The 27844-nt window shown below is 44.3% G+C and overlaps 1 protein-coding gene across 3 annotated transcripts in view; it reads left to right on the forward strand.

Annotated features, from left to right (window-relative positions):
• Nucleotides 1-27844, forward strand: part of LOC119445284 (putative phosphoenolpyruvate synthase) — a 155887-nt gene that overhangs the window by 58906 nt on the left and 69137 nt on the right. For all 3 annotated transcript variants that reach the window (XM_037709597.2, XM_049663190.1, XM_037709598.2), the window contains 10 exons: nt 3952-4004; nt 12111-12226; nt 13195-13363; nt 14186-14268; nt 15055-15173; nt 17881-17984; nt 18487-18522; nt 18583-18710; nt 23685-23755; nt 24853-24917. In XM_037709597.2, the coding sequence (XP_037565525.1) occupies nt 3952-4004; nt 12111-12226; nt 13195-13363; nt 14186-14268; nt 15055-15173; nt 17881-17984; nt 18487-18522; nt 18583-18710; nt 23685-23755; nt 24853-24917 (944 nt within the window). The remainder of the gene's footprint in view (nt 1-3951; nt 4005-12110; nt 12227-13194; nt 13364-14185; nt 14269-15054; nt 15174-17880; nt 17985-18486; nt 18523-18582; nt 18711-23684; nt 23756-24852; nt 24918-27844) is intronic.

The raw sequence follows: 27844 nt of genomic DNA on the forward strand, positions 1-27844 counted from the left end.
GTAGACGGTTTCCGTCTAATATTGTACTTGATTACACAACTCGCGATGCTTTCACGTAAGCAAACAAATTTCTTACAGCTGCAATTAAATTTAATGAACCTGCTGAATGAAGCGCAATGAAATTGTGTTGCTGTTTGTAGGAGTGTCGTGAGATTAACTCCAGTAACTTCCTGGATGATTCATCGTGAGCTTCAGCGTCCCGTCCCACATTTGTCGTACTCATATGAGATGAACGTCACTAGCCTTTCCGACACGCAGGGCACCACCTCGCGCGCTGTCCTTGGCCCCGCTTTGATGTGACTTGCCGACGAAACCGAAACACACCCTAATAATTGTAGCTGGGCGAAGTTAGCAGTATCGATGCACACATTTATACAAACTGCGTGACAATGCGGGACACGGCGCATTAAAGGTAATAAACGAACTCAGTCTCTTGCCTTGTGTGTCGTCTTGTAGCGCGCTTTGTCCCACATAGAACTCGTTGATTTCCTCTACCACTCTGAGTCGATTCACAATGGCGCAACACACACGTGGGGCAGACTAGACGCCGTGCGAGTGAGCCCGGCTGGAAAGGTGTGACGCATTCGCCTTCCCGTTCTGCATCTGCAATCGTGTAGCGCAATACCTTTGTCCTCAAAACTTCTATCGTATTGATGGGCTTCCATGTATCTCTTTGAGGAGAGCAATATCAAATGGTAACGGTGCACGTGAAAATTTTTAGACGCATGAATTGGCTTGTGATATTGTTGCCACCATACTGCGCCGGAAGGCCGTTAAAAGGATGTTACACATCTGCTATGTTGGCCATGGGACGGCGCTGGTTAACATTCCCAGGGCTAATTTCGTACGCGTACACAAACGCCCAATAGACGCGTAGATGGCCGTAGCAGTGCGTTAATTGACAGAGCACGCAACGCGTTGGGCAGCCAACAGAACGCGTAAGGCTTAAGACGTCAGTTCGGCTACCATATGTGGCACGTTAGCTTAATGTCCGCTTTCATGTCCCTTTACCCTAGTATTTCTAGAGCTCAACAAAATAAACTTTTGCCTATGCTTTACTTCGCTTCATTGCTTGTGGTTCATTGTCTGCGGGTAGTTTGTAAATAGTCATTTTAAAAAATTTAGAACTTTTTTCATGCCGAACTCCTTTCGGCATGAAAAAACAAAGTTTGGAAAGTAGAACAAGGACATGTTCGCTTGTTTAGCGAATTGCCTGGAACTCTTGAGCGGCATTTGGGATCATCAGTGGCGGCTGGCTGATGTGTGAGGCGGGTGTTTATTTTGAAACGTTGGCGGAGGTTACGGTAAAGACGGCATGCATCTGAGATGACATCAATGAATGGGGCCCGGCGGTATTTACGACCTCTTATTGTCTGAATGCCCTCCACGTAAGCGCACTTTATCGCGGCACATATCCATAAGGAAAACACTTTAGCATAGCGTTTTATGAGAGCGCACGTACACGGAGGTGCTTTCTCGACAAATGACGTGCACTTACGTTCGGTCTGGCTACAAGGGCATTCATCCAAGCTCTTCCTCATTGCTTTCTGACACGAGGGCAGAAGCGAATACCGGAAGGGCAAGGCTGGCCTTGTGGCAACGGAGTAATGGACCGTTCTACCGTAAAAGCCACGGCTGGGTGGCGGTGCTTTCCACGTTGAGTAAAGGAGGCAGCCTTGACTCTCTGTCTTCAAAGTTAGAATAATACCAATTTTGATGAAAACGCGATGCTATATACGCAATATCAGCTTGCACAGGCTGTTTATGTGCTTTCGCGAAACAATTTTCGCGAACAATTTGATGCATCAAATGCATAATTAACCAAAACGTCTTTATTAACTTATTTGCTATCACAATTATATGTTTACAAAGTTTCTTAACAAGACGTAGTTTTATGCATTGAAGCACAAAAGTAACTGGAGCGCCAACGCATTTCTGCGCAAAGTTCGGGAATTAATATCTCGAAACTGGTGTCATCCTGAGAATTCGTTCCAAGTGGATCAGCCTTGCGAACTCCACGGCTAGAATCTGTAAATCGGAATATGGGCCATATTCTAGTTAAACTAGGTAAAAATTAATTAGTGAATTTCTGTTAATTGGTTGATTATGCATTTCAATTTCTTCTGCAAGTAATGTCCGCCTCTTCGAGCAGACAAGCTCATGAACTAGAATTGTGCTATCTGCCACAGGCAACCTTTAAAAGTGTTTGAAAGTGTTCACTGAAATACCCTGTATTAGAAACGTGAAGGCGATAATGTTTGAAGGCCATTTCACTATGTTTCTACTGGAGTACTTCTTTCCAGAGATATTCACCATCAAAAATGATAGTGGGCTAATTTCTCATTAAGAGTCGTGGATCTCGACACAACTTCAAGCCGCCAGAGAGCTTCAACTTGATGGAACGAGAAAAATTCAGTCGTAGCTTGTTTTAGCCAGCGGATAGCACGAGCGCGGCTCTTATTAGCATCATCCGGCTTGAAAACGTTGTACCACACGGGGTGAGCTACGCCACATTGGGAGCTTGACGTTGTGTCGAGGGTCATGCCCCCGACTGAGAGGTGACAAATTTGTTGGGGAATATCTTGAAACTAGAGCGTTAGAGGAGACTAGGACAAAGTTAGGTTGTCTTCAAATATGATTGTTCTAAATTTTCTAAGATCGATATATACCGAACTCAGGACAGCTAGAAAATTATTTTCGTCAGTTATGTGTTAGGTTTTCGTCGGCCTTTCCACTCCGTGACGATGATTAACCAGCGAAGCTGAAACGTGGGGCACCGGTTTTTATCACTGGGTTAATCCCGAGGGTTCATTAAAGTACTTCTCAATTATGAGGTTACACACACGTTTGGTTGCGACGGAGAAACCGACGTCACTGATGGTATGCCGCATTCCGCCGTTGCTGCTTGCGTTCGATGTCTCGAGTTTGCGCGGCGGCGTGGTTAGCAGCATTCGCCCGCAATGCGATTCTTCGAAATTATAAATTGCTTCAAAATGAAATCTGTCCGTTACGTAAGACAATGAATGGCTCATACCCCCTTAAGCAATGGCTCATACCCCCGTAAACGCGGCCTCTCCATTACAACGACAGAAGAGAAGTGAAATTCTACGCTGGAATGACGAGCGGCAACGCAGGCAGCTGTAGAAGGAGACGATGACGACGAACGCGGGAGCACTGACACGAGCGCGTACCGAGCACTATCACGAGCGCAAACCTAGAGGCGCCGACGGCGCAAACCTAGAAGACGACGATGCTCGAGCCAGAGTTGATGATGATAGTTTTCTGCACACAGGCGATTTCGCCTAACCATATACAATTTCGCCGAGACATATAAAGCATCGCTTTAAAATTGTGTCAGCCAAAGCACACACGCCACCGGTACGAGCAGAGGTTGCATAGGTACCACAGCGTTTACACTGAAATCACTCTCAATGAGTCACTGTCAGTGATACAGAGGAAAAAAACTGTTACCACGTCAACGATATCCACAGTGGACTTTCTCTTCTCCTACTCCCCCCCCCCCCCTTTTCCCTTCCCCCAGTGTAAGGTAGCCTACTGGGCTCAATCCTGGTTACCCTCCCGGCTTTTCATTTATCATTCTCTCTCTCTCTCAGCTAAACTTTGAAGACCCTGTATATAGAACCTATGCGCTGTACTGTTGATGTAGTCCTCAATTCATAGCGGCATTAGTGAATTGTTCCCACCACTTGAAATTTCAGCTGGTTGGCACAGCAATATAGCGTAGTAGTGCTGTTGTGTCGTCTCATTGAACACATACTGCACTGGCGAGTTTACTGGCATGTTTAAATGTTGCCAGTAGAACAAACGCGTGCATGATGATAACGTGCTGTAACTTCCAAACGGCGCGCTTGCCGAATGTGGACTTCCGGAAAACTCAAATTGACTGTTGCACACAATTTACGGCTACTTGTATTTTTTTTTCTTTTTCAGAGTGGGATTACCTTCTACCTTCGAGAGGTCGGCATTCATGGCTTGGTGGACAGGTATAGTTATTCAAAACTTACATAATAGGAGAAATATTATAGCGTTAAGCGTAACATTAACATGCAAGTCACGTCCCAACACACTGTGTTTATAATGCAATAGCATTTGATTGATGAAGCTTGTTATGACTCCTACTCCAAGTGCTGCGTTCTTCAGCCGTTGAAGTTTTTGACAAACAAGGACACGAACAGTAGTAATTCAAGTTTTTAAGTAAAAAAAATATCACAGCATATCCACGAGGTGAATGATGGTGAGGTTGGCGTAACTCCGGAGGTTATGGGTGATACCGTTAATCCTCCGAGAAGTTCGCCCGATAAAATCATCATGCAAACACGTGAGGTACGGCAAAGAAAACTTTTATTGATATTTCAAGTTACCTTTATATATTACGCACTTGTGGTCGGAGAAGTGCACAGCTAGGGGTTCGAGTACCGGTTTAAGGGGAATGCCGTCTCCCCGCACCGCGTGATCCTGCCGTCGAGCACGAGCCGCAGCGGCCATCCGCGCCCGCCGCTGCGCATCGTCCATGCTCCACCAACGATCCGACACGTACGGCGACGATCCAAGAAATGAGAGAGGCGCTCGCTCCCCGCGCATCCCCACGCAGCCCGCGCAGCAGCCAATCGGAGAGCAGCGGCACTTCCAGCGCCATCTAGTGTCGATTCACACAAGCGCCATATTGCACACAATTCTATTGGACCAACGCCATCTAGGAAATGAGACGAGAAATGGTGATGACGACACAGATTGTGTACAGCGCCATCTAGAATATCGTCCCTGAACTGCAGTTTGTATGTACTTCTATGAGACAGCGCCATCTATTGCAATATACGGGAGATACTGCCGTTTACTGCCGGGAGATACGCCGGACAACGGAGACGTGACAAGGTTAGACTAAGAGGAGCTACGCCCCTAAAAAACAAGCAGGTCGTAGCAATTCGTAGCAGTCGCTGAACAAACGCACATACCCAAACACAATGTTCCCTCGTTGGCCCCAGGATTCAGAAAGCAATCAATCAGCAGAATAATGAGAGCTAAAAGATTCCGTCGTCTAGATGCGTAAAAAGCGAGATCGTAGGGAAAGTGATAACCTATGATAAGAATACCTTAGGAAAGAAGAGCTCTGTTATTCTGTGTTATTTCGGTATTCAAAATTTCTATTTACCACATTATGCTACCACCCATTCAAGCCGTGAGTGTTTTTGCAAATACGCCCAAAAACTATGCCTCAATGGTTACATCTGCCGCTAAGGCGGATCTTTATAGCAAGGCAAGAACTGTACGTACTAAGTAAGCAAACAATCCAAGATTTAGTTGGGACAAGGAAAAAGAATGTCGCAGTTTCACCCGAAAGGCGAAGCATCAATTGCGAGAGTATTGGTAGAGAGCTATTCGGAGTAGGGATAGTAGAGTAGTTTTATCGGCCGCATAAACTTGGACACATTCGCTTTCTAACTGAATTGACAAGCGTGGTGTCATCGCGCACAAGCAAACATGAATAGATCACACTGAATGACCGCATACAACGACTGTCAAAACGCTGGCGCGGCCGCTGCAGCGGGCGAAGAATCGTGCGGTCTATCGCTTCAACGGAAACTGAGCGGCGAATGGACAGCGCATAAAGGTCAGAGCCGTGTGGAGACACGGCCGGGCTCGACTGGCGCGCGCGCTCGCTCGCTTCTTAAGAAGCGAGTGCGCGCGCCAGTCGAGCCCGGCCGTGGTGGAGATAAAGAGACGGTGCGGGCGACTGCCACCACAGCCAGTGCAAGCGTATTTGTTGGCAGAGTAGAAGCTGCTCCCCCCGTCCCTCTCGCGCTGCCTCCCCGCTTTTTTTTTTTTTTTTTTTTGCTTTCGCGTGGGAGATTGCGTTGCCAGTTCTCCTTGCGCTGGGTTGCAAGATAATCATTTGGTGCCGTAGCACAGCGTCGCCCCGCCTCCCTCCCCCCCATACCCCCACGGCCTTTTGGGCGACAATCGCGTTTGCTTTCCGCCGTGCGTTGGCTCTCCGTGATAGCGCGCGTCCCCCGCGCGCTTTTACTCGTACGGCGCGCGGCGACGATTTTATCGCCCTTGGAATCTATACGGAACCTGACGGCGACGGCGACGACGACGGCGACGCCGACGGCAGAAATCCCGTTGAAGTGTCCATATAATTGCTATCGCAATAAAAAAGAAGTTTAACGGAAAGAAAGGCGAACAGGCTAGCCTAGGGCGCAGGTTTCTGATATGCCGCTAGTCAATCGATTAAGGAGGAAGGAATAGACTGAAGGAAACGCAAGAAGCGAAAAAAAAATTTATTACGCGCGAAAGTCATGGCTTGATTGTGCGGCACGTCGTAGTGGGGTACTCGAGGTTAATTTTGAACACGTGGGGTTCTTTAGAGCACTTGAAGTTCTTTAGCCCAAGGTGAAGTACAAGGACGTTTTTGCATTTCGCCTTGATCGGAATGCGGCCGCCGCGGCCGGCATCGGACCCGCTACCTCGTGCTCCGAGGCACAACGCCATAGACATTGGGCTACCGCGGTGGGTGGCAGAGATGAAGTGCGAAGATGAAATAATTTTTGAAGGCTGAGTATTCGCTGTCCGATATATACTGTGCATGCGCTGTACCAACGACAAGTTAGCAAGAAAACTATTTACTTAATAATTTGATAATAAATTATTATTAGTATATATCAAACCGTTTTGTAAACTGTTTTCTCTATGAACTGTAAAGCACGTCATCAATGTTAGAAAAATGTCGCTGCTTCGCCCGAAAAGCAAGCATCAATTGCGATAGCAAATTAGTAGAGAGCTATTCGGAGTAGGGATAGTAGTTTTATCAGCTGCATAAACTTAGACACATTCGCTTACTAACTGAATTAATAAGCGTGGTGTCAGCGCGCGCAAGCGAACATGAATAGATCACACTGAATGACTGCAGACAACGACTGTCAAAACGCCGGCAGCAAGCGCAGCCGCCGCAGCGGGCGAAGGTTCGTGCGGTCTATCGCTGCAACGAAAACTGAGCGGCGAATGCACGGCGCATACAAAGGTCAGAGCCGTGTGGAGATCGCTTTTAAGAGACGGGGCGGGCGACCGTCACAGCGGGGCAAAGTACACGCGGAGTTGTTAGCAGAGTAGAAGCTGCCACCCCCCCCCCTCCCTCCCTCGCTGCCTTCCCGCTTTCTTGCTTTCGCGTGAGAGATTGACTGGCCAGTTCCCCTTGCGCATGGTTTCAAGATAAGCATTTGGTGCCGCAGCACAGCGTCGCCCCGCCTCCCTCCCTTCCATACCGCACGGTCTTTCGCGCGACAGAGGAAGTCGCGTTTCCTCTCCGCCGTGCGTTCGCTCTCCGTGATAGCGCGCGTCCCCCGCGCGCTTTCACTCGCGCATACGGCGCGCGGCGACGATTTTATCGCCCTTGGACTTTATATGGAACCTCACGGCGACGGCGACGGTGACGCCGACGGCAGAAATCCGGTTGAAGTGTCCATACAATTGCTATCGCAATAAAACGAAAAAGAGATATAGACCAACTTTTATTTGAAATAATCATATGTTATATCCTTAGTTAATCTTATATGACAGCTCAGTGTAGTAACTTGGAGCGCCTGCCGAGAATGGCGTCCATTCAAGATCTTTCGTGGTGTAGACAATCGTCAGTGTAAAGAACCGTCTACGGTGTGTATTAATTATAATAATAATTGTTTGTATTCTCATTTATTTACCCTAAAGGCCCTAAGGGAATTACATAAGAGTGGGAATTAAAATATTTATTATTTATTTAAATAAATATTTAATAATGCCGTAACTCCTGAGTTACGGCATTAGTACCAGCCTGTGCACACTGATTAAAGACTACCTGTCCACTCGAAAAAATTGTGCTCACTAAATACTCTTTGCCTTATGAATCAACTTCCGGTGTTCCGCAAGGCTCTCTCTTAGGTCCGTTATTTTTCAATATCTTTGTTAATAATCTTGACGAATGTTTGCGTCATTCGCGTCTCCTTTTGCACGCTAATGATATTAAGCTTTACCGTAAAATAGAAACAGCGCAGGATTGTGAATTAATACAGGAAGACGTGAATTCTGTCGCGGAGTGGTGTGCTTCTAACTTTTTGCGTATTAACCCAACTAAGACACTTGTTGTTTCCTTTAGTCGTAAATTGACCACTGTATCATACGAATACTAACTTGATAACATTCCTTTGAAAAGAGCGAGTTGTACGCGCGACTTAGGAATACTGGTTGACTCCCGACTAACTTTCGAACAACGTGTTTCAAGCATTGTTAATGCATCCTACAGAAAGTTAGGTCTCATATCAAGAATGACAAAAAAGTTTACGAATGTCAACTGCGTTGTTCTCTTGTATTCTTATTTTGTCCGCACCAAGTTACAGTTTAGTTCCGTTGTATGGAACTGTATTAATTTGACCAGTGTGACTAAAATTGATTGTGTTCAGCGACGCTTCATTCGTATACTGTACGATCGATTTCTAGGATGCCCAGTGTTGCCAGGTTTGGCTGCATGTAGCCAAATTTGGCTACGGGAAAAATTTTTTGGCGTCGACTTGGACGAGTTGGCTATGTGGCTATATTTGGGCTACTGAATCTCTGCGACTTGGCTGTGTTTGGGCTATAAGTGGCGCCCTAATCCACGCTCCGGAGGTGGCTCTGATCGGGTAGAAGCAAATCTAGAAGGCTGTGTTTTAGCTGGCTGAGCCGGCCGCGTTTCTGTGCGTGTGTGCGTGCGCGAAATGACCCCCCCCCCCCCCCCCGCCTTTTCTTCCCTCTCTGCGCCGTTATCGGAGCCAGTGGCTTTAATCTTTGATGAACTTAAACTTACACCCTGCTTGACCGTTAGGCACCCGATTCCCGGGCATCGGGATGAACCTGGGAGTAGTGGGTTTTTCACAGTACACTGTACTACCATGGCTATGCTCAGGAAGGGAGAGCAATAACATAGGGCCGGGGCCGTCGGGCGATCGTGGCGCCGACATGCAAGAAGGGAAACATGGGTGCATAACACGCTCCAGTTATTGTCCATGTCTTCCGGATGAAGTATCGCGCCGCGCGCAGCTTTCGACCTACTCCACGTTTCTGGCGCGAAGCTTTACTGCCATTTTCCCAAGTCGGCAAAGTATGCGAGAACGTATAAAAAAGAATGGGAGCAAGACCCCGCGCCAAAGGTGGGTTCTGGTGCTTTTACTTCTAGATAGTTTGCCCGTAACGTCATGGATGCAGACTCAATCTGCTAATATCGAAACTTGTTTGCCACGATGACATCAGTGCACCACGTCACATGAACTTCACCCACCGTGTTAGCTTAGCTTGTGAGGTGTCGTGCTGCTGGCTCGAGGACGCGGGTTTGATTCCCGGCCACGGCGGCCGCATTTCGATCAAGGCGAAATCCAGGAACACCCGTGTACTTAGGTGCACATTAAAGAACCCGAGGTGGACAAAATTAATCCGGAGTCCCCCACTGCGTCAAGCCTCCCAATCATAGCGTGGTTTTGGCACGTAAAATCCCAGCAATTATTAGAGTTTTGGAACGTTTGAGGTCCCAAAAAAATAGCGTCGAAGCCACTGCGCATGCGCAAGACGGAAACTGTGTTTTGGGTTTTGCGTCGGGCACGCTATTTCATCGATTTAGTGGGAACCCCAAAACCTGCCCCAAAAGCTTTCGTCAACAAACATGGCGGCGCCCATCGAAGCAACGGCTCTAACCTAGCACAAAACTAGACTCGATTCGTCGTAATAAGTGAAGTTCGTAAGCTAGAAGTGATTGCGGTTATCGCTTTCTCTCAACTAACATATGTAATGAAGATGAAGTTCTAAATTGTAATGAAGTTCTAAATTGTAATTAAGGGCGAAAACACGAAAGTCTAAATTATTTTTCTTATCATAAAATGCTATATTTTATTTTAATATTTATAACAGCTTTTCTTTGACGCTGTAGTGACGCTGCAAACGCAACACGCTATCGGCAAACGCCTATTCCAATACTCTTCATTCCTGCATATGCCCCAACGCTAACACCCGCAAAGCTCTTCGTTGCCCCAAACTTTAGGGGCCCCTATTCTAAAACTTTATTCGCCATCAACATGGTTTGCTTTTTGACAGTAATCGGTTTTTACAGCATTACCACTGTTATCAATGTGTTGTTTACCATTGCTCCTTGTGCGCCGTCGCGGCTTTTACCATTTCGAGCGAGTTACGGTCGGGACGTGCTCGTCGCCGAAAACGACTGCGTGCTTCTTACACTAGTGTGCCGGTTTGCGCAGTGATCTTTTAAAGCTCCGCTTACACCGATTCAGACAGTGAGTGGCATCTGTTGCCTGTCCCTTTTCTTAACGCATGTTCTTGGCGAGCGAGAGACCTAAGATGGCGGCCAGGTTGACGTAAATTGACACTATATAGGTAGTGTGTGTCTCAGCAAATCCGGCTCAAGCTAATTGAAAAACAAAAACAAACAAGAAAAATGAGAGAACAAGATAGCACGATGCGACAAATAACGCGAGATATCATAGCGCGAAAGACTTGTTTTAGCTTATCAAAAGAGAAGCCGTGAGCACGTCGCCGTCGCAGATCGCTGGACAGCTGAACTTGTACACCGTAGGCAGAGATAACGTGAAAGATCGATGACGCTGAACATTACTTTGTGTTCACGACAGCTAAAAAGCAGAGTTCGTGGTTAATATTACTGTAAATAACTAAAAATAATAACTTAGTACTATCTGTCATTAAATAAAAACACTGATTTCGCCCTCTGCAGCGATTCGCTGGAACTTAAGAGCTTCTGGGGCCAACCAAAAAGTATTCTGTGCACGCATGATGTCGCTGTTGTTGATGTCAAGGGCCGACCATCACGGTGGCACGGACATTTTGTTATGACGGGTTGTGCTTTTTGCACAACCCGTCATTGCCGTAGTCGAATGTGAAAATGTATACACAAATAAAATTGCAAATAAAAATACCTATATTTGGCTGCGAAATATTTTGCACTTTTTTTCTGTTTCGCTACATTTGGGCTACAACTTCTCTAGCTTTTGGCTACGCCGCCTCGTCGGACCTGGCAACACCGGGGATGCCGTGTATTTTACGCCTATGAGCGTGTACTGCGCATGTTTGATATTACATCCCTAGAATTAAAGCGAAAATATCGCGAGTACTTATTCTTGTATAAACTAATTCATAACCACTTTTCCTGTCCGCGGTTACTGTCGGCTCTAAAGTTCTGCGTGCCTCGCCCAAACTTGCGTAATCCTAGCATTTTCTACGTTAACTCCTCTTGCACCTCTAACGCTAACACGTCTTTTGACACAATAAAATACCTTGCGATGTTGATATTTTCAGCTCTTGCATTTGCTCATTATCTGATTTCTGTCGTTAATGTAATTCAATATTTCGTTGCATTTTACCACTGTACTTTCAGGTTTTCTGTTTTGTTTCTTGTTCTTTATTTTCTATTCTTTGAGTGGCACAAGTGCACCAATACCAAGGCCTGGAGCTGTTCTTGGGCACTTTCAGAAATAAATGAAATGAAATTGTTTATTGATAACAGGTTTCAGTAAACAACATCAAGTTATTACATATGTACGACATAATAATTACCTAGTATTGGGCAATTTCAATAAGACAAAGCAATTAATAGCACAATTAGCAAGATATTTTCATTGTGAGGCACTTTAAAACGCTATTAGTCAATATTTTATTATGAACGAGGCAAATCTTATGGTAAAGACAAACAGAGCAACACGTATATAAAGCACAAGCACTGCGTTACAAGGATATAGCGGCTCAAGAAATCTCGTAACATGTTATCAGTACACGAGCGCAGATTACATAGCCGCGTTGGTTTTTGAATGCGTCCTAAGTAATGACTGGACGTCAGACAGTCCACTTAGAGCGACTATGGGAGCAGGTATCGCGTTCCATGCAGATGTGCATACTACTAGCGGCGAGTTCGCGAATATATTTGTGGGCCCACAAATCGGCCAGACTTTCTGCGGATAGTCGTGTTGAGTTATTATATACGATATTATTTATTTATAACTGAACTGCAATAAAAAGATAATAGTCAAAGCGTCTACGGCATTTCACTTCTCCCAATGTGCCACCAGGTACCAGACGGGCATCGTTGCCCTGCCCTCCACAGAAGTCGGTATGGTGACCGACTGTAGTCAGCGAATATTGGCGGATGGCACCAGCTTCAAGAAGCAATTCATGCTTGAATTCGGTAAGCAATCTCATGTCGCTATTGTTCCCAGTGACCTTTGGGCCAACTTCCTAGACACTGACTCTGATAAAATGTCTATTTATGATAAAACGGCCAATTTGTGTTATCAGTAAAGCAGCGCCAGCACCTAAATTTTTAATAAAGTTTTTTTTCTATTTTGCTGAATTAGATTGGTCTCCCACAAAACATGTATAGTATGAGACCTCAATTTCTAAAGCTCGCTACAAATTAATATTCTCTCATATTCTAACGCAACAAGTCCGAATGCCCATTAGTATAGTTCGGCGCCAAGATTTAAAAAAAATCTAATCGTGAAGTTCGAAACAACGCAGGAACTAATAAATATACAATCTTGTTCTTGGCTTTTTTTTTTCTGGAACCATGCATGTACTTGCTTCCGTGTTTGCTTGTGTCTCATGTTTCTTCTGCTCTTGTGTCCATGTTCGCGAGTGATTTGCCTAGAATATGGTACTGAAGAGGGGCCTTCTTTGCTCCTGCCCACTAACATTTATGTTTTGTGAACTCCCTATAACATTCTTACGTAGACTTTACAAATCATGTCATGATGTTTATATATTTATACATAATATCGTTGCTTCCATCGTGATTATCGTTTTGCACACAGGTACCATGTCCGATAAAACCAGTAGCCTGAGCCCCCTACAGACGCCAAGATCTTTTAAAGTACAGTTAATAAAAGAAAACATAGGCGTAGCCTGTATGTTCTTGGAAATCAACGTGTCAGCGTAAAAACTTCACAGTTACTGTCCAGAGGGTCCACGATGCGGCGGTCGGGCATGGCCTGACTGTCCCAACGTGGGAGCGGCCCGCGGCGCGCTGAGTCGCGTACCTCAGGACGTTCATTAAAGTTTTACATCCATCCATCCATACTCTTTGTCCCACCAGTGCTAGTCAACGTCAACCACAAAAAGCAAACTGCTGTTTTAATCTTCGATGCCTTCTACCAGGTCCGGGTTTCGACCGGTTTCAGTTCGACGTCCGCTCCGACTACCAGCCGCTGGACGAGCACACGTTAGAGACACACTGTCGAGGTCAGAACGCCGAGGTGGTTCTCAGCTGGTTTCCGTGCATGGTGAACGAATACCCCGGGTGCCTGCTGCACTTGTCCGGCCCTAGGTGAACCACCAAGTCGTATTTATTTATTTATTTATTTATTTATTTATTTATTTATTTATTTATTTATTTATTTATTTATTTATTTATTTATTCCTTCGTTTGTTCGTTTGTTCGTTCGTTTGGTTCACTGCTTATTTGTTTGTATGTGTGGCTGCTAGTTTGCCTGGTCCCTTATCATACTCGCTAATATAGTGGTCATCTATTATACTATACCCTTTCGACTAAAATCATTAGGTGGTAATGTGGCAAGGCACAAGAATGAAGAAAAAGTGAGAAAAATGCAGTGGGATGCAGCGTATTTATTAAAATAGCTGCTATCATACAATGAACTATAGAAGAAATACCAAGAGGGTACATTTTTGTTAATCATGACCGCATAAAGCAACAGAGAATGAAGCCCAGGAAAGCATGGGACAAATTAGCTTATCTTGCCTATGCTGCCCATGGATTAATTCTCTGCTGACTTTATATGGTCATGCTATCATACAATGTTAGTTAGCGAATAAAAATCGCCAACAGAAATGCGACAATAAGGGCAAAGTCGTAACACCTTCTTGTGACTATGCACTGCTGTGGCTTATGATATATTGCTAGCTAATGACTCATAAATAGAAAACACCGAGTTAAAGCAAGGTAATAATAGGGTGACAAAGTTTGTTCTTGACTTGCAGCATACATGCAAGATATTCGTCCCGCGTTCTCACCAACTTAATCCTTGATGTAGCGTTGGCGGGGAAACCAGTGCAACTATAGACCTGCTTAGCAATCCTTTTGTGATTGAAGCATCTGTGTCGCCCGTTCGCGATGCATTTCTTTCTTTAGGCAAACTTCCAACTGTTGTTCAATGCAAAGGAAGAAGCTGGTGACACCACTGCTTCCCACACTTGGCGATGTGGACCCGAATAGTGAGTATTGGCCATCTATTACATATAGGACAGGCAAAATTTGGCTCCAGACGCCATGTAATGTAACGCATTAGCGTTGGCACTTTGGGGATGCCCTTTACAAATAACAATTTTTTGTTAATTCCAAACGAGGCATTTCCAGGTGACGTGTTATGGTCGCATCGCAATGGCTCTCTTCCTGGTCAAAAATTTTTTTTGCAATGGATGGGCAGTACATCCATCCATCCAAACATCCATACATCCATCCATCCATACATACATACATACATACATACAATACATACATACATACATACATACATACATACATACATACATACATACATACATACATACATACATACATACATACATACATACATACATACATACATACATACATACATACATACATACATACATACATACATACATACATACATACATACATACATACATACATACATACATACATACATACATACATACATACATAGTGTGTGGTGCGTGCTCGACAACTGATCAACAGTAAATTTTCGGCATATGACGGAGGTATTGAGCACCTATACACAACATCAGCCGGCTGGTTCTGCAGTTTCGTTAGTTCTGACGTAGCTCAGTTCTGGCGTTTGGGTGTGCTCACTTTTTCTGTGAAAAGCGTCCAACATGTGCTCTTTGTCTGTGCACACATTTTCCTAATGCATGCCAAGAGGCGGTTCGTTCAGTGCCACATCCGTCTTGCCATGCGTCTCAAGATTATACTAGCATGTCTTAGGCTCATTCGTAACGGTCTGACTGCCACCGCAGCATCCGAGTGCACCGACACGCTGTCGCTGGACGAGGCTGCTTGCCGCAGCTCCTGCTGGTCCGGAGGCAAGGGTGCCTCCCTTGCAGCTCTCAGGCTGCTCGCCAAGCAAGGACTGCAGGTGGGTGCACCACAGCTAGCCCATCGTGTTGCCTCAGTCAGGGTGCCTATGCGCGATAAGGCGGGGGGGGGGGGGGGATGAAAAGGACGAAGGAGGTAATGCTGACGCATGTTTATGAACCTAATGTGCAACTCTAAACTTCCTCCTTGCTATGATTCTTCAATATGCTAGTAGGCCTTGAATGCGAACAATAAACATTAGAACGATGTACACGTTGCATGACAACACTCATCAGTACCGATCCCGCTTACTGTAAAATAGCAGCATGGATGTGTATCTTAACACGGGAGTCTCGGCTAGCATACGCCTTTGCGCGCAAATACTAAAGGCTGTATGCATACTTCACGTGCTGACTAGAGCACCCGATGCAGTTTGAAAAAAAGAAACTAACAAGCGAAGCGATGCTCAGGGTTTCTCTTCTCGTTGTTTAATATAAGGGACGGTGATGAAGCGCCGTTATAGTCTTTTCATAAAAATAATTCTGGCAGAACCCATCTCACGATGAATGTCGCCGTTAATGCGATTAGCGTTGAAACAATATGGTGACATACCGTACTACGCACTTTTTCACTTCTGTGTAGATCACTTTGCTTCACTGCAGCTGAACGCTCCTCGCTTAGTTCGCGATCTGGTCCCATTCCCTGCATCTCACTTCTTTCTCTAAATTCGGCTGCTTTTATTGCCAAATTTTTCACTTCTGTATAGCCCACTTCTGTTACCGACTTATTCGCATCTTGTTCTTCTTGTCTTTCCGTGAACCTACCCAGTGGCCGATTCCCATTCCGGAGTGCTGGCCAAGAATGTTCACACACCTAGTTTAACATGCCCAGTTGCTCGTACTCGATGACCCAGGTGGTCTATGCCTAAGTTTTATTTTTTTTTTAATCGGGCATATACTCAGTCGTTCAAGTTTACGGGAAAGAGGTTATATTCTGACATACCGAAACTTGCGCGAAGTTCTCAAATAGTACTAATTGCATTAAAAACGTTGTGATAATACCTCCGCGTAAGCAAAAATCTAACCCAAATTATTATTCGGTGTAGCATCTGTTGTGTCAGCATTTGCACACTAAGAGCAAGCAGCCTATCTTGTTCTCCAGTCTCTCTAATCTCTCGGTGATACACTCTACACAATTTTTCCGTCTTATAGGGCTTATTTTCTTTTACAAAATTTATTGTCACGAATGATGTTCGCATATCGCTTGTTTAACATTCTTCGGCCCCAACATTCCGGTCAGGAATGCTACTGCACACAGAGACGCGCATGTTGTTCCTGATAAGAAAGTAAACGAAACATTGGTAAGCGTGGAGGAAAATGCCAGGCAAGAACGCAGGTGGAAATGCTACATGATATTTCTGCGCAAGTGCTCCGTCACTTCAAAGACTTTGACAGCGCTTGCTTGGGGCTAGTTAACTCTATCAATTAGATGTGCGCTTCATCACATTCAAAAGTAAAGAAATAGTATGCCTGATCACCTTAGGCAGTGTCCCACCATTGAAGCGGCCGAAATACGAAAGAACATAGTGAAAATTCTAACGTCACATTGTTCTCGTCACTGCCGCGGTTCAGGCTCAAAATTCAAATATCAATGTTAGGTTCATTTTCATCATTAAAAATGCACACTTTCCTACTTCAAGAACGCTAAAGGAGTAATGCAAGAAATCTGCACCTCTCAAAATACTTTAGTATTATTTCAATGGGCAATGCGCCACGCCACCTCTTTCGAGCACGCATTAAATGCTTAGGAGCTGCACTGAGGCTTTATCCTGGCACACTGCCCAACACTGCTTCGTCTCAATCCCTCCCATTATGTGTCCCGAGATCCTTGTTTCTTTACGCTTAAGTTTAGAGACGAGCTTGGGGAAACATCTACACGCCCAACGACGAGCTTTTGAAACCCCGTAACATCTAAAACAAACTTGAATGACTGAAATCTTAGTTTATTTCAATGCGCTATGGAACACTCAGTCCAGGACTTGACTGATGAACGTTTCCAACCACCTCGGTGAAAACTCTGTTTTTACCATGGCCTTCCTCGTTGCTTCATCTCTCATATGCGAGTGTAGTTTATCAGTTGTTAGAACGGTAGAAAAATATTTAACATGACGAATCTAGTACCAAATGAACAAATCCAATACAGTAAAGTTTTGATTAAACGAAACACAATTTACCGCAGTTTTCTCTTCAGCGAACCGACCCTCTGATGCGTTTAAAACATCCGAGCGCTTAGGTGAACAGAATTTTTCGGTCAAATTAACACATTTTTAAGGAAGATTTAAGTAAGCGATGAAAAATGTATCGATATGCCGAGTTTCAGTTAGGATGTACTCCGCTGAGCTTTAAATAGGCTTTTCATTCCCGTGACGGAACAGAAATCACGCTCCGGGTGCCCGCTATGTATTAAAAATGCAAGAAACGTGTACGCAGCCAAAGTTTTTGTTCTTTTGCATAAATGTAATATTATTTGCATAAGTAGATTAATTGTTTTCAATTTAAAGACGTTCTTCATTGGTCAAAATTATTCTCGTGTCTCACCGACTTGGTTTAATCCCCGTTTCACTGTAGTCCAGATATTACTGTTGGGAAAATTTGGTGGTGCGCTTCGATTCGTATTTCACAGCGTTAGCTCACCCTCAAGTTCAATAGCGTTCCTTCAACCTATTAGCACAATAACGCTGTAGCGTCGTCTGGATTTAAATATTGCAGATGAACGTTCCTGAGGGCTTCGTGGTCACTACGGCTGCCTATGAAAAATTCTCAAGGCATCAGGACGTCCAGTCGGCTGCGCGAAGTCTCTCGAGTATCACAAGGTCAGTGAGGCGCCATGCTTGCAATGAAACGAACGGCGCACACCACAAGTTGTATAGCAAAGTGTTTTGCAAGTGCAGAAAATGTCGTTCGCTTCGCTGTGAGTCGTTATCACAGCATTATCAGCAAATCCACATCCCCGTAATCTAACAAACATATACCTTGTAGGGCACGTGTGTACAGAAAATTAAAGCCTTCCACAGATTATGCTTGCCTCCCGACGTTATTTTAGGGTACATTAAGGCTGTGACTGGCTTCAATTTACGAAGACATTTGATTGATGCTGAGCTGTCCCTTCCTACAATTTCTGTTACGTCGCCTTGGCGTATACGTCGGCGCCTACCTTTTGTAACAATAATGCGCATAGGGCATTTTCAGTTTAATATAAGAAGTTGCAAATGGTTATGCCTTCATGTGCTCTTTACCTCAGTATACCATTAATTTTTTATGCTTTTACGGGCTAGAAATGACCTTAAATTACTTAACTTTATCCTCTCTCCGCAGGTTCACAGAGTCACAATCTATCGAGGCCTGCAACAAGTGAGTCAAGACAGTGCAATTGAATGTGTCCGTGCTTGACGTGGCGCCTCCATCCGATAGGGCGGTGCAAGTGATCGAGTCTGTCCCTTTGCCGGAAGATGTGCAGGCTGCCATCAGAAGTTCCTACTGCATGGTCTTCGGCGAAGCATCACGTGACATTCGCGTTGCCGTTAGATCATCGGCTGTAGGCAAGTGCAGCGCCAAATTAGCGCTATCTCCACTGCTCGAGCGTATAGTGAACATAGCTTATGCAATTCACATTATCATTGTCGGAATGATAATAGTAAAGGTCTGATAATTATAAAAACGAATCAGAGATTTAATTATTTATTTCTACACTCTCAAGGCCTGGAGGCATTACAGTGAGGAGCGGACTAGGGAAGTGCAACATATGCAGGAAAAGTTAACAAAAAGCATAGGTATGCACGGCAGTCTTGAAGTTTTTTCAATCTGGGATGGGAGCTGTGGAGACGAAAAGGGGGTTCAAGTGGACGCATGTCACATGCTGGATACAAAAGTGGCTAAACAGGTTCGTGCCGCAGGCTGGCACTGCCACTTCGAAGCTATGGTCCCAACTAAGTGAAATGCAAGTTAGGTCAAAGAAAGTAGTCCTTTGAAAGGGGGTTGCACTGGTAGATATAATAAAAAATGACAGAGGCGAGAACACGTACGATTTGCTGAGAGGTCGAGTCAATTTATATTTACTTTCATGGTCCGTGACGCCTATAATAGGTGACAACTGAACGAGCCCCGTTATATTGAATCATTTAGACTGCGTGTATTAGTGTAATTTTACAATTGTAAAATAATTTCATATTGTAGTTCAGATTGCCGCATAAAATGCGTATTTTTTAATTATATGCCGGTGTTTTTATGTTATAGTACTTACATCGTGTTTAACATTTCTACCTTTTGAGTATCGGGGCAGGAGTTGCTTACATTCTGATTTACTGCTTCAGGACTTCAGTCTTTCAGTCTGGGTGTTATTGTATTTACAGGCCTATTTGTATAAGGGAGATATTGCATTTGCTTTTAATACAGTGTATACCTCCGAAGTTCACGTGCGGTACTTCTACCCTTAGGTGTATACCAGTGTGGATTTGAAGTTTAAATTTTTTTTGCTTTACTTACCCAAGATTGCATTGTATAAACTTCCTGGAACTCAAAATACTAGAATTCTGAGGCTTTATGAGTCAGCGTTGTAAGCTCATGATCATGAGACGGAAATTTACAAAAGAATAAAAATTGGATTGGAGGGCATACTGCATGCATTACCAGATCCTGACTGCGAGCTCACCATGGTCGTCGAAAAGAAAATTGTGCAATCATTGCATTGTAGCAGGGCTAACATATGGAGCAGTAACTTGTACGTTAACAAAGAAGTTTGAGAACAAGTTAAGCACTGCGCAAAGAGCGATGGAACGAAAGAAAATCTTGCGCTTGTGTAGTTGAAACCCTGCTCAAATCCCGCACTTAATGTAGCTCCAATCCTGCTCAAATTCTGCGTTTGTGTAGCTCAAATCCAGCGCTAATGCAGCTCCACTAACGTGGAACCTGGGGAAGTGCGAAGCAGTGATGCTCCGGTGTTTCCCTTATGTTATTCTTGTGTTATTCTTGCATAGGTGAGGAGGAATCGAGCGCTTATGGGGTGGTGGCGCCCTCACTTATGCTGCGCAGATACCAGACTGGCGTTTCGGAAATGATTTGCATGAGTTTCCGCTAATTCCCTCATATCTCTGGATCATACCCGCATATCCAACGCGGGTATGCGCCACGCGTGATTTTATTATCGTTAATCGTGACGTAACTCACGAGCATGTGATGTTATTGATGTCATGACCTATCAGTTATGTTAGTCATACATTTGTGCCCTTCCATGCAAATTTTTGTATATACCAAGTGAACGAGACGCGAGTTTTTGGCAGATCTTGTTTTTGTGCGTGACCACAACGACATGACATCACATTACACGTCGGCAGTCCGGGCCCCTAGAGTGTTTCCCGATTAAAATGTTAGGCCTAACGTTAAGAGACTGGAAGAGAACGGCGTGGATCAGAGGGCAAACGGGGATAGCCGATATTCTAGTTGGCATTAAGATAAAGAAATGGAGCTGGGCTGACCATGTAATGCGTAGGGTAGATAACCAGTGAGCCAATATAGTTACACAATGGTTGCCAAAGGAAGCGCATGCAGTCGATATAAAAATATGATGATGATATTGGTGATGATAGTGGTGATGATGATGGAAGCTCACGCTGTAATGTCCTGGCAGACAACGGTATGATATATGAATAAACTGTCGTAGCAATGCTGAACAGGCTGGTTCATGTTGGCTATTTATTGGATAACTTGTGACGTCAGCGTTTATTTATGGGGCTTTCGAGCTTTACAGCTTCAATATTGCAATAATGTCAAATGTCAGCTATGGACAGTTAAATCTTCCGGCAGTGTCCGGCATACCTGTGAGTCGTGGCACTCGGCCACATTTTTATATAGGCACGGAAGTTGCCGTTAAGGGTGTTTTAAGTTTGTTGAGGCCTAAGCCGGTGATTATGCCGCAATGAATGCTTACACCGTCCAATTTCGCACCCACTCAGATGAAATCACGTCAAAAGCAACACAGCACATCCATCAACGCCGGCCTCCGGATAAATATTAAATACTTGGAGTTCTTTAAAGTCCACCTAAGTTCATGCTCACGAGCATCTTTGCATTCCAACCTCGTCAGAATGCGGCCGCCATGGCCGTGACTAACAAAAATTATGGGGTTTTACGTGCCAAAACCATGATCTGGTTATGAGGCACGCCGTAGTGGGGGTCTCCGGAATAATTTGGGCCACCTGGGGTTCCCTAACGTGCACATATATCTAAGCACACCAGTGGTTTCGCATTTCGAACCATTTCGAACCTGTGACATTGCTCTCAGGACCCCAACACCCTAACTACAAAGCCACCGAAAGGACTATTTTGTGATGCGATGTACTGAAGTGACGTGCACATGAAGACACTCTCACATGCATGTGGTACTGTTTCGTACTCAGTTTGTTTCGAAGCATCATTTGCCTCTTACCAGATGCTTATGCGGTACTTTCCTGTGTCACGTTATAAGGGACCGCCTCGAGTTTTAAAATGCGTGCAATGGAATTTCAACCCTTACTTCCTCCAGTGTCAAAATTTACGACAATGACAGGCGCTACAGATAATATGTACACTATTCCTTCATGAACAGAGTCTCCGTGCTTTCAATACAATAAACAATTAGGCCGCCTAACCAAGGTTTGCAAAAAAGACATCTATTTGTGGCGGGCACTTCTTTGTGCTATTTCTCCAGGTTAGATTACTGCACGAAAATTTTGTTACGGCATCAGAATAAAATCTCATGTTGGGGAATTAGACACGCTTATGTAATCTAGCACCGAGGGAAATTTTAAGCCGCGTTATTACTCCTTCTCTGCCGGTCTCTCAAACTTTCCGAAAGGGGCGGTTAATCTAGGGATATGGCACTAGGACGTTTAGCGATAGTTCATTGGTTTGATTTTCGACTTGAGAGGCCGTACACGAGTATAAAACAGATATAAATATGTTCCTGTATATATATATATATCATTGCATACGCATTTATGAACAAGAAGCTCAAAATGAATTCCGCTTCCTCCCTTTTCACACTCCCGTAACAACAGCGGTGCTCTAAGACATTAAATCCTTCGGTCTTCTATGATCACAGAGGTTCGGTGGCCTTATAATCAACTTTAGCGCAATCAAGTCGACACAACAAGATGACAGTGTAAGGATGTTCTCTCCGCTGACATTTCAATGCGAATAGCATTCTTGTCACTTTCCATACAGATTTTTCCCCCATCTATCTCATTAGTAACCAGAAATACAGGTGCATTGCGAAGACAGCGTAGTCTATAAAAGTCAGCCGATCCCGCGGGCAGCGCAGTCTGAAAATGAGCGCTGTTGCTGTTGGTATGAGGTACTGGGTATCTGCCGCTCTTCAGTGAACTTCTTTGACTCCAAGTTGGGTCACTGCGCATGCGCAGACTTTGCGGTGGTACCGCTAGATGGCGCAGCGTGTTCAGAGGAACGAGTCAGAGGAGCCCGAATGCAGCACACGCCTCACGCGTTTCAGCTATTGGCCCACATAAGTAGCCATGTAGATGAGTTGTGCCCGAATGGTATTTATTTATTTATTTATTTATTTATTTATTTATTTATTTATTTATTTATTTATTTATTTATTTATTTATTTATTTATTTATTTATTTATTTATTTATACACATACCTTACAGGTGGTACACATACCTCACAAACACATTTATATGTATACACATACCTCACATGTAGAGATCAGAGAACAAACGGGGATAGCCGATATTCTAGTTGACATTAAGCGGAAGAAATGGAGCTGGGCAGCCATGTAATGCGTAGGATGGCTAACCGGTGAACCATTAGGGTTACAGAATGGATACCAAGAGAAGGAAAGCGCAGTCGAGGTCGGCAGAAAACGAGATGGGATGATGAAGTTAGGAAATTTGCAGGCGCAAGTTGGAATACGCTAGCGCAAGACAGGGGTAATTGGAGATCGCAGGGAGAGGCCTTCGTCCTGCAGTGGACACAAATATAGGCTGATGATGATGATGAAGATGATGATGATACCTCACAGGCTTCAACTGCAGTATTGCGTGAGGGGGGTAAGAGAAACAACATGTAGCGAAAACAGGAGAACATAGCTAACAACAAATCAAACAACTGAAGAAAAGACGCCGTTTAACATCAAGCAAACGAAGAACAACAACACTCTGGACGATCAGAAACGCACACGGCTCATCAAACTCATGGCAAAGAACTGCAAACGCATGTAACCTATAAACTGCTAGCAAGAAGAGAGAATGACGACAGTGAAGTCACATGGTACAAATGAAACAACGTGTGCGCATGACTACGGTCTTGAACATCGTCTTGTCCTGTCACTTCCTTGTGTCGCCCCGTTTGCGTTTAAGTTTATTACGAATGGAAACCTATTAGCCCTGCAGGGCATCATTGGCTGTGGACTATCCACAAAACAGCCTATCCTGTTCAGTCCCTTTATCGTTTGATGGACTCGACCGCTTTCTTCGTGCTCTTTCCACACCGCGTCTTCAATGTAGCTCATTCGCAGGAGAGGACTCCGAGGACATGTCATCAGCAGGCCAGATGGACACATTCCTGGCCGTCTCTGGTGTGGACGAGGTGAGTGCGCCACGTGAGCTTTTTGAATTCTCTCTAAACGTCAGCCGTCAAATATTTGGGTTTCTCTTATTTGGTTGTGAACAATATGTCTCTTAATGCTGCCGTTGCACTGATAAAGGTAGAGTTATACTGCATTGTTCGAACTTCATTTAGTGTTTAGATTTCTTAAGAAACTGAAGATGTCCTGGTGGTCATATATAGGTCAGCAATCAATTGTATGTACCTTCTTTAAACTATTCGAACTCAGAAGTCTTTTTTTAAATAAGTGTCCGTGGAAATAGATTATTTTTATTGCGCCAATTTATTCAGACTGTAAAAATGTGTTGTTTTGGCCAATCAGACGATAGCCAGTAAAAAAATAGTTTTCACTCGAACGGCCTCTTTTACCACTCAATAAGTATATGATGCTGAAATGGCGTTTTCTGCTTATGGTGCACTGAAAGTGATGAACCAAGCCAAATAGTATTAATGTTCACCCGACCTGAGCTATAGCGGTAAAAGGAACCTGTAAGCGTGGTTTCTTAAATAAATTTTCTAAATTATGAATAGAACGCGAATTGGCGAATTGCTTTTGCGAAGAATTGCAATGATCTGACCTGTGCCTAAAACATATACATTGTCAATTAACTCTTTTTTAAGTAACCATCCAATAAATATTGTTCTTATAAAAATATCATGCCAAAGATGCTGATATTTTCATTGAAATCATCAGACATCTGTAGCCGCAAGAGGAGCTTTATTATTGTCTGTTCGCACGCTACATCGTCCACGCAATCCTTTTATCACTGAATTTTGTCTCTTTTTTTATCAGTGTGATAATTTGTTAAGAGTAATACCTCGGGAGTCACATTTTATGGGGTCCTACGCTGGTAAGAATACCTTTCGTCGGATTCTTCTATTCGGAATTACATGGTCAGAGTTACACGGGATTACATGGTCAGAATTACATGGTCGCAAATCCTCGCGATCGTATTTGCGGCCGCCGCTTATCGTGGCAGTCGAAAATTTTGCTTAATAAATGAGTGATGAGAATGCGCCAAGTAGTTCGCAAGTGTAGATCAGGAGGACATGGCTGCATCTGTATGTGTGTCCTACAGGTTATGAAGACGGTGGCGAAGTGTTGGTCATCGCAGTTCACTCACATCGCGTGCGGCTACAAACGGTAAGTCATAAGTCTAGTTTTTGGAAATGCGATTAAATAAGCTCGTCGCTTTTTCGAGCTAGTTCATTTCCTGAGTGGTCATTCGTGCGCCATGAAATTAAGGGCTCGAACCTAATGACATAATCAGGCTTTCTACAGACCTTCAAAAAATGCGGCAGAAACCATCCAAGATGATTGTCAAGTCAGCGATAGCTTTCTTGTGTGACCTCCTGTATATACCCATACTATCCGTAAACCAAGAACCCTTGTGAGCACATAAGTAAACAGAAGAAGCGGTAATCTCGCTACCAACCACAATGCCAAATAGCATGACATTGTATATCTTGGTGTAATCACAGCACACCAGTTGAAACTTCGTAGCAACACCCACTATCCCTATAGTGTCTTGACGGCAACTTCGTTGCAATAGCTATTCATCAAGCAGCCGCGTTCAACTTAGCGGTGTCTGTTGCTGATAGGGTGCTATCATTTCAATAAATCCAAGACTGCATGCCCTCTGTGTCACCGTGGCACAACCTTTCTGGGGAATTGGCCAAGAATGGGCATGTATGAATGTCACATACGCGGTGCCGAATGGGTCTATTCAGGAACCCAAATGCACACACTCAGTGACCGAAGTTGTCTACTAGGCTAGACAGCAGCAAATAGAAAGATGACTATTCGGGCACAAACCCAGTGTCTCATATTGTCTGCTGGGCAAAACAGCAGCCATAACTTACCTAGTGCCCAAATTTGTCTCTCCTCCCATAAACGACTCGGACCACACAAACCGCAGAGGAGGAGGGGGAGGGGCAGAGTCAAAGAAGGCTGTCGCTTCAGTAATCTTTCATATGTTTTGGTTTCTTAATAACAAGCGTGACATTGCCTTCAAGTATGAAGTTATGAAAGCCGTGGTGACTTCGGCCAGGCAGCGTGTTTAAAGAGCCAACAAGATGGAGCACAATTTGCGATACCAAGGTCAAGTTTGTCACCTCCTGCTGTTTAGAACTTCCCAAACGGTGCATTTGGCCGTAGTCTAATGCTGCGAGAAAAGTCATGCGGGTTCTCTTTAATGTGAAAACTTTTTCAACACAATATTTATGCCTTTCTTTTTATTCTCATGCTGTCTGGCTAAGTTTTCCATGCTGTAGCGGAAGTGCCTGCACTAAAAAATAATATCAAATGTACATTATTTTGTCTCTTTCTCTCCGATGTTTCTGTTCTTTTTTACGTTACATGATTTATATCTTCATTTTGACAACTGACCAAATGATTTAAAGTATCTCCGAATTCTGTGATATAAACGATTGGATGATATGTTTTTTTCTCTTTAGTGAAACAAAACTAACTTTTCGAAAAGCGCTCTAATGCCACCTGTTTCATGTATGAAAAGTAACAAGCTATTGCGTATACCAAAAATGCCATAAAATTGGCGAGGAAATCGTAGTGCATATCAAAACCTGAACCTTTCGTTGAAGCGAGGCAACTAAAATATCGAAGACAACTATATAAAACCGTATTCGAAGAGCTTCAGGGAAAGTTTATTTTTTATTTTTCTTTGGTGCGAACATTTTTTTCTAAATTCCCTATCTTAATCTGAATCTGCCAAAGCAGATTTATATATTTTATTTATAAGCCGTGGTGCGACATTCCGTGGTGTGAGTGGTGATGCGTTGTGTCCGGTGGGAGTTTGCACTGTGGACGTGTCTTTGTGCGGTAAAGTGTTTCCCACAGAATTCGCGGTTATTGCACGATCGACGCATGACGTTATTTTGGGAATCGATTTTTGCGGGAGTGTGGGGCAACTGTTGACTGTAGAAGTGGTCACCTTTCCGTGCATGGTAGTTTCCCAGCTGCTCTATTGGAAAATTCATCCCGTGATGAATGCATCTTTTTTGTCTCCGAGGACACGGTCGTTCCTGCCTTCTCTGCTGTGTGCGTTCCAGTAATCTGTTGTAGTAACGACCTTGCCATGTTCGACGCGACGCTTGAACCGATTCATGCGACCTGTGTAAAAAAGAACATTTTAGTTCCCCATTGCGTGGTGTCTGTAGTTGAGGGCCGCGCAGGTGTGTGGACACTCAACAGTTCAATTGAGCCTGCAGTTTTGCTCGTTGTATGAAACTTGATGTCTTCAAACCTGAATCCTCTACGTCGCTGGTTGCACTTGTTGATACTACCGGCGAGAATGGACGTCTCGGTTCTCAAGATTCAGCCGATTCACAACTTTTACAAATGATCAGCAAGTCACCCAGCCAAAGCGAATGTGACACACTACTGGGCGTTCTCTCCAAGCACTTGAAAGTGTTCGACTTTTCAAAAAGCGGCAAAATGCCTTTAATTCCAGCGTCTCGAACACGTCATCGGATCAACAGCGCTTCAGCGCATTCCGTACGGCAGAGACCTTACAGGGTATCACCATCTTATCACAACATTTATCAACGAGCAAGTGCAGGAGATGCTAGGAAAGGGAGTAATTCAAGAATCCGCGAGTCCCTGGGCCGCTCCCGTCATTCTTGTGAAGAAGAAAGATGGTACGTGGAGATTCGGCGTTGACTATCGCCGACTGAATTCCGTAACCAAGAAAGACATCTATCCGCTGCCCCGTATTGATGACGCCATCGATTCCCTGCATTCCGCTTCCTACTTTTCTTCCGTGGATATGAGAGCCGGTTATTGGCAAATTCCGATGCACCCATATGACAAGGAAAAAACGGCATTCGTTACGCCGGACGGGCTGTACGAATTCAACGTCATGCCGTTCGGATTGTGCAATGCACCGGCTACATTCGAAAGGTTCATGGACACTATTCTGCGTGGTTTAAAATGGCAGATTTGTATGTGCTACCTTGATGTCGTAATTTTTGGACGGACATTTCAGGAGCACAACATTCGTCTCAATATTGTACTCGACTGTATTGAAAAAGCTGGTCTTGAGCTGAATTCAA

The sequence above is a fragment of the Dermacentor silvarum genome, chromosome 3 (assembly GCF_013339745.2).
Source record: "Dermacentor silvarum isolate Dsil-2018 chromosome 3, BIME_Dsil_1.4, whole genome shotgun sequence".
Taxonomy (NCBI): Eukaryota; Metazoa; Arthropoda; class Arachnida; order Ixodida; family Ixodidae; genus Dermacentor; species Dermacentor silvarum.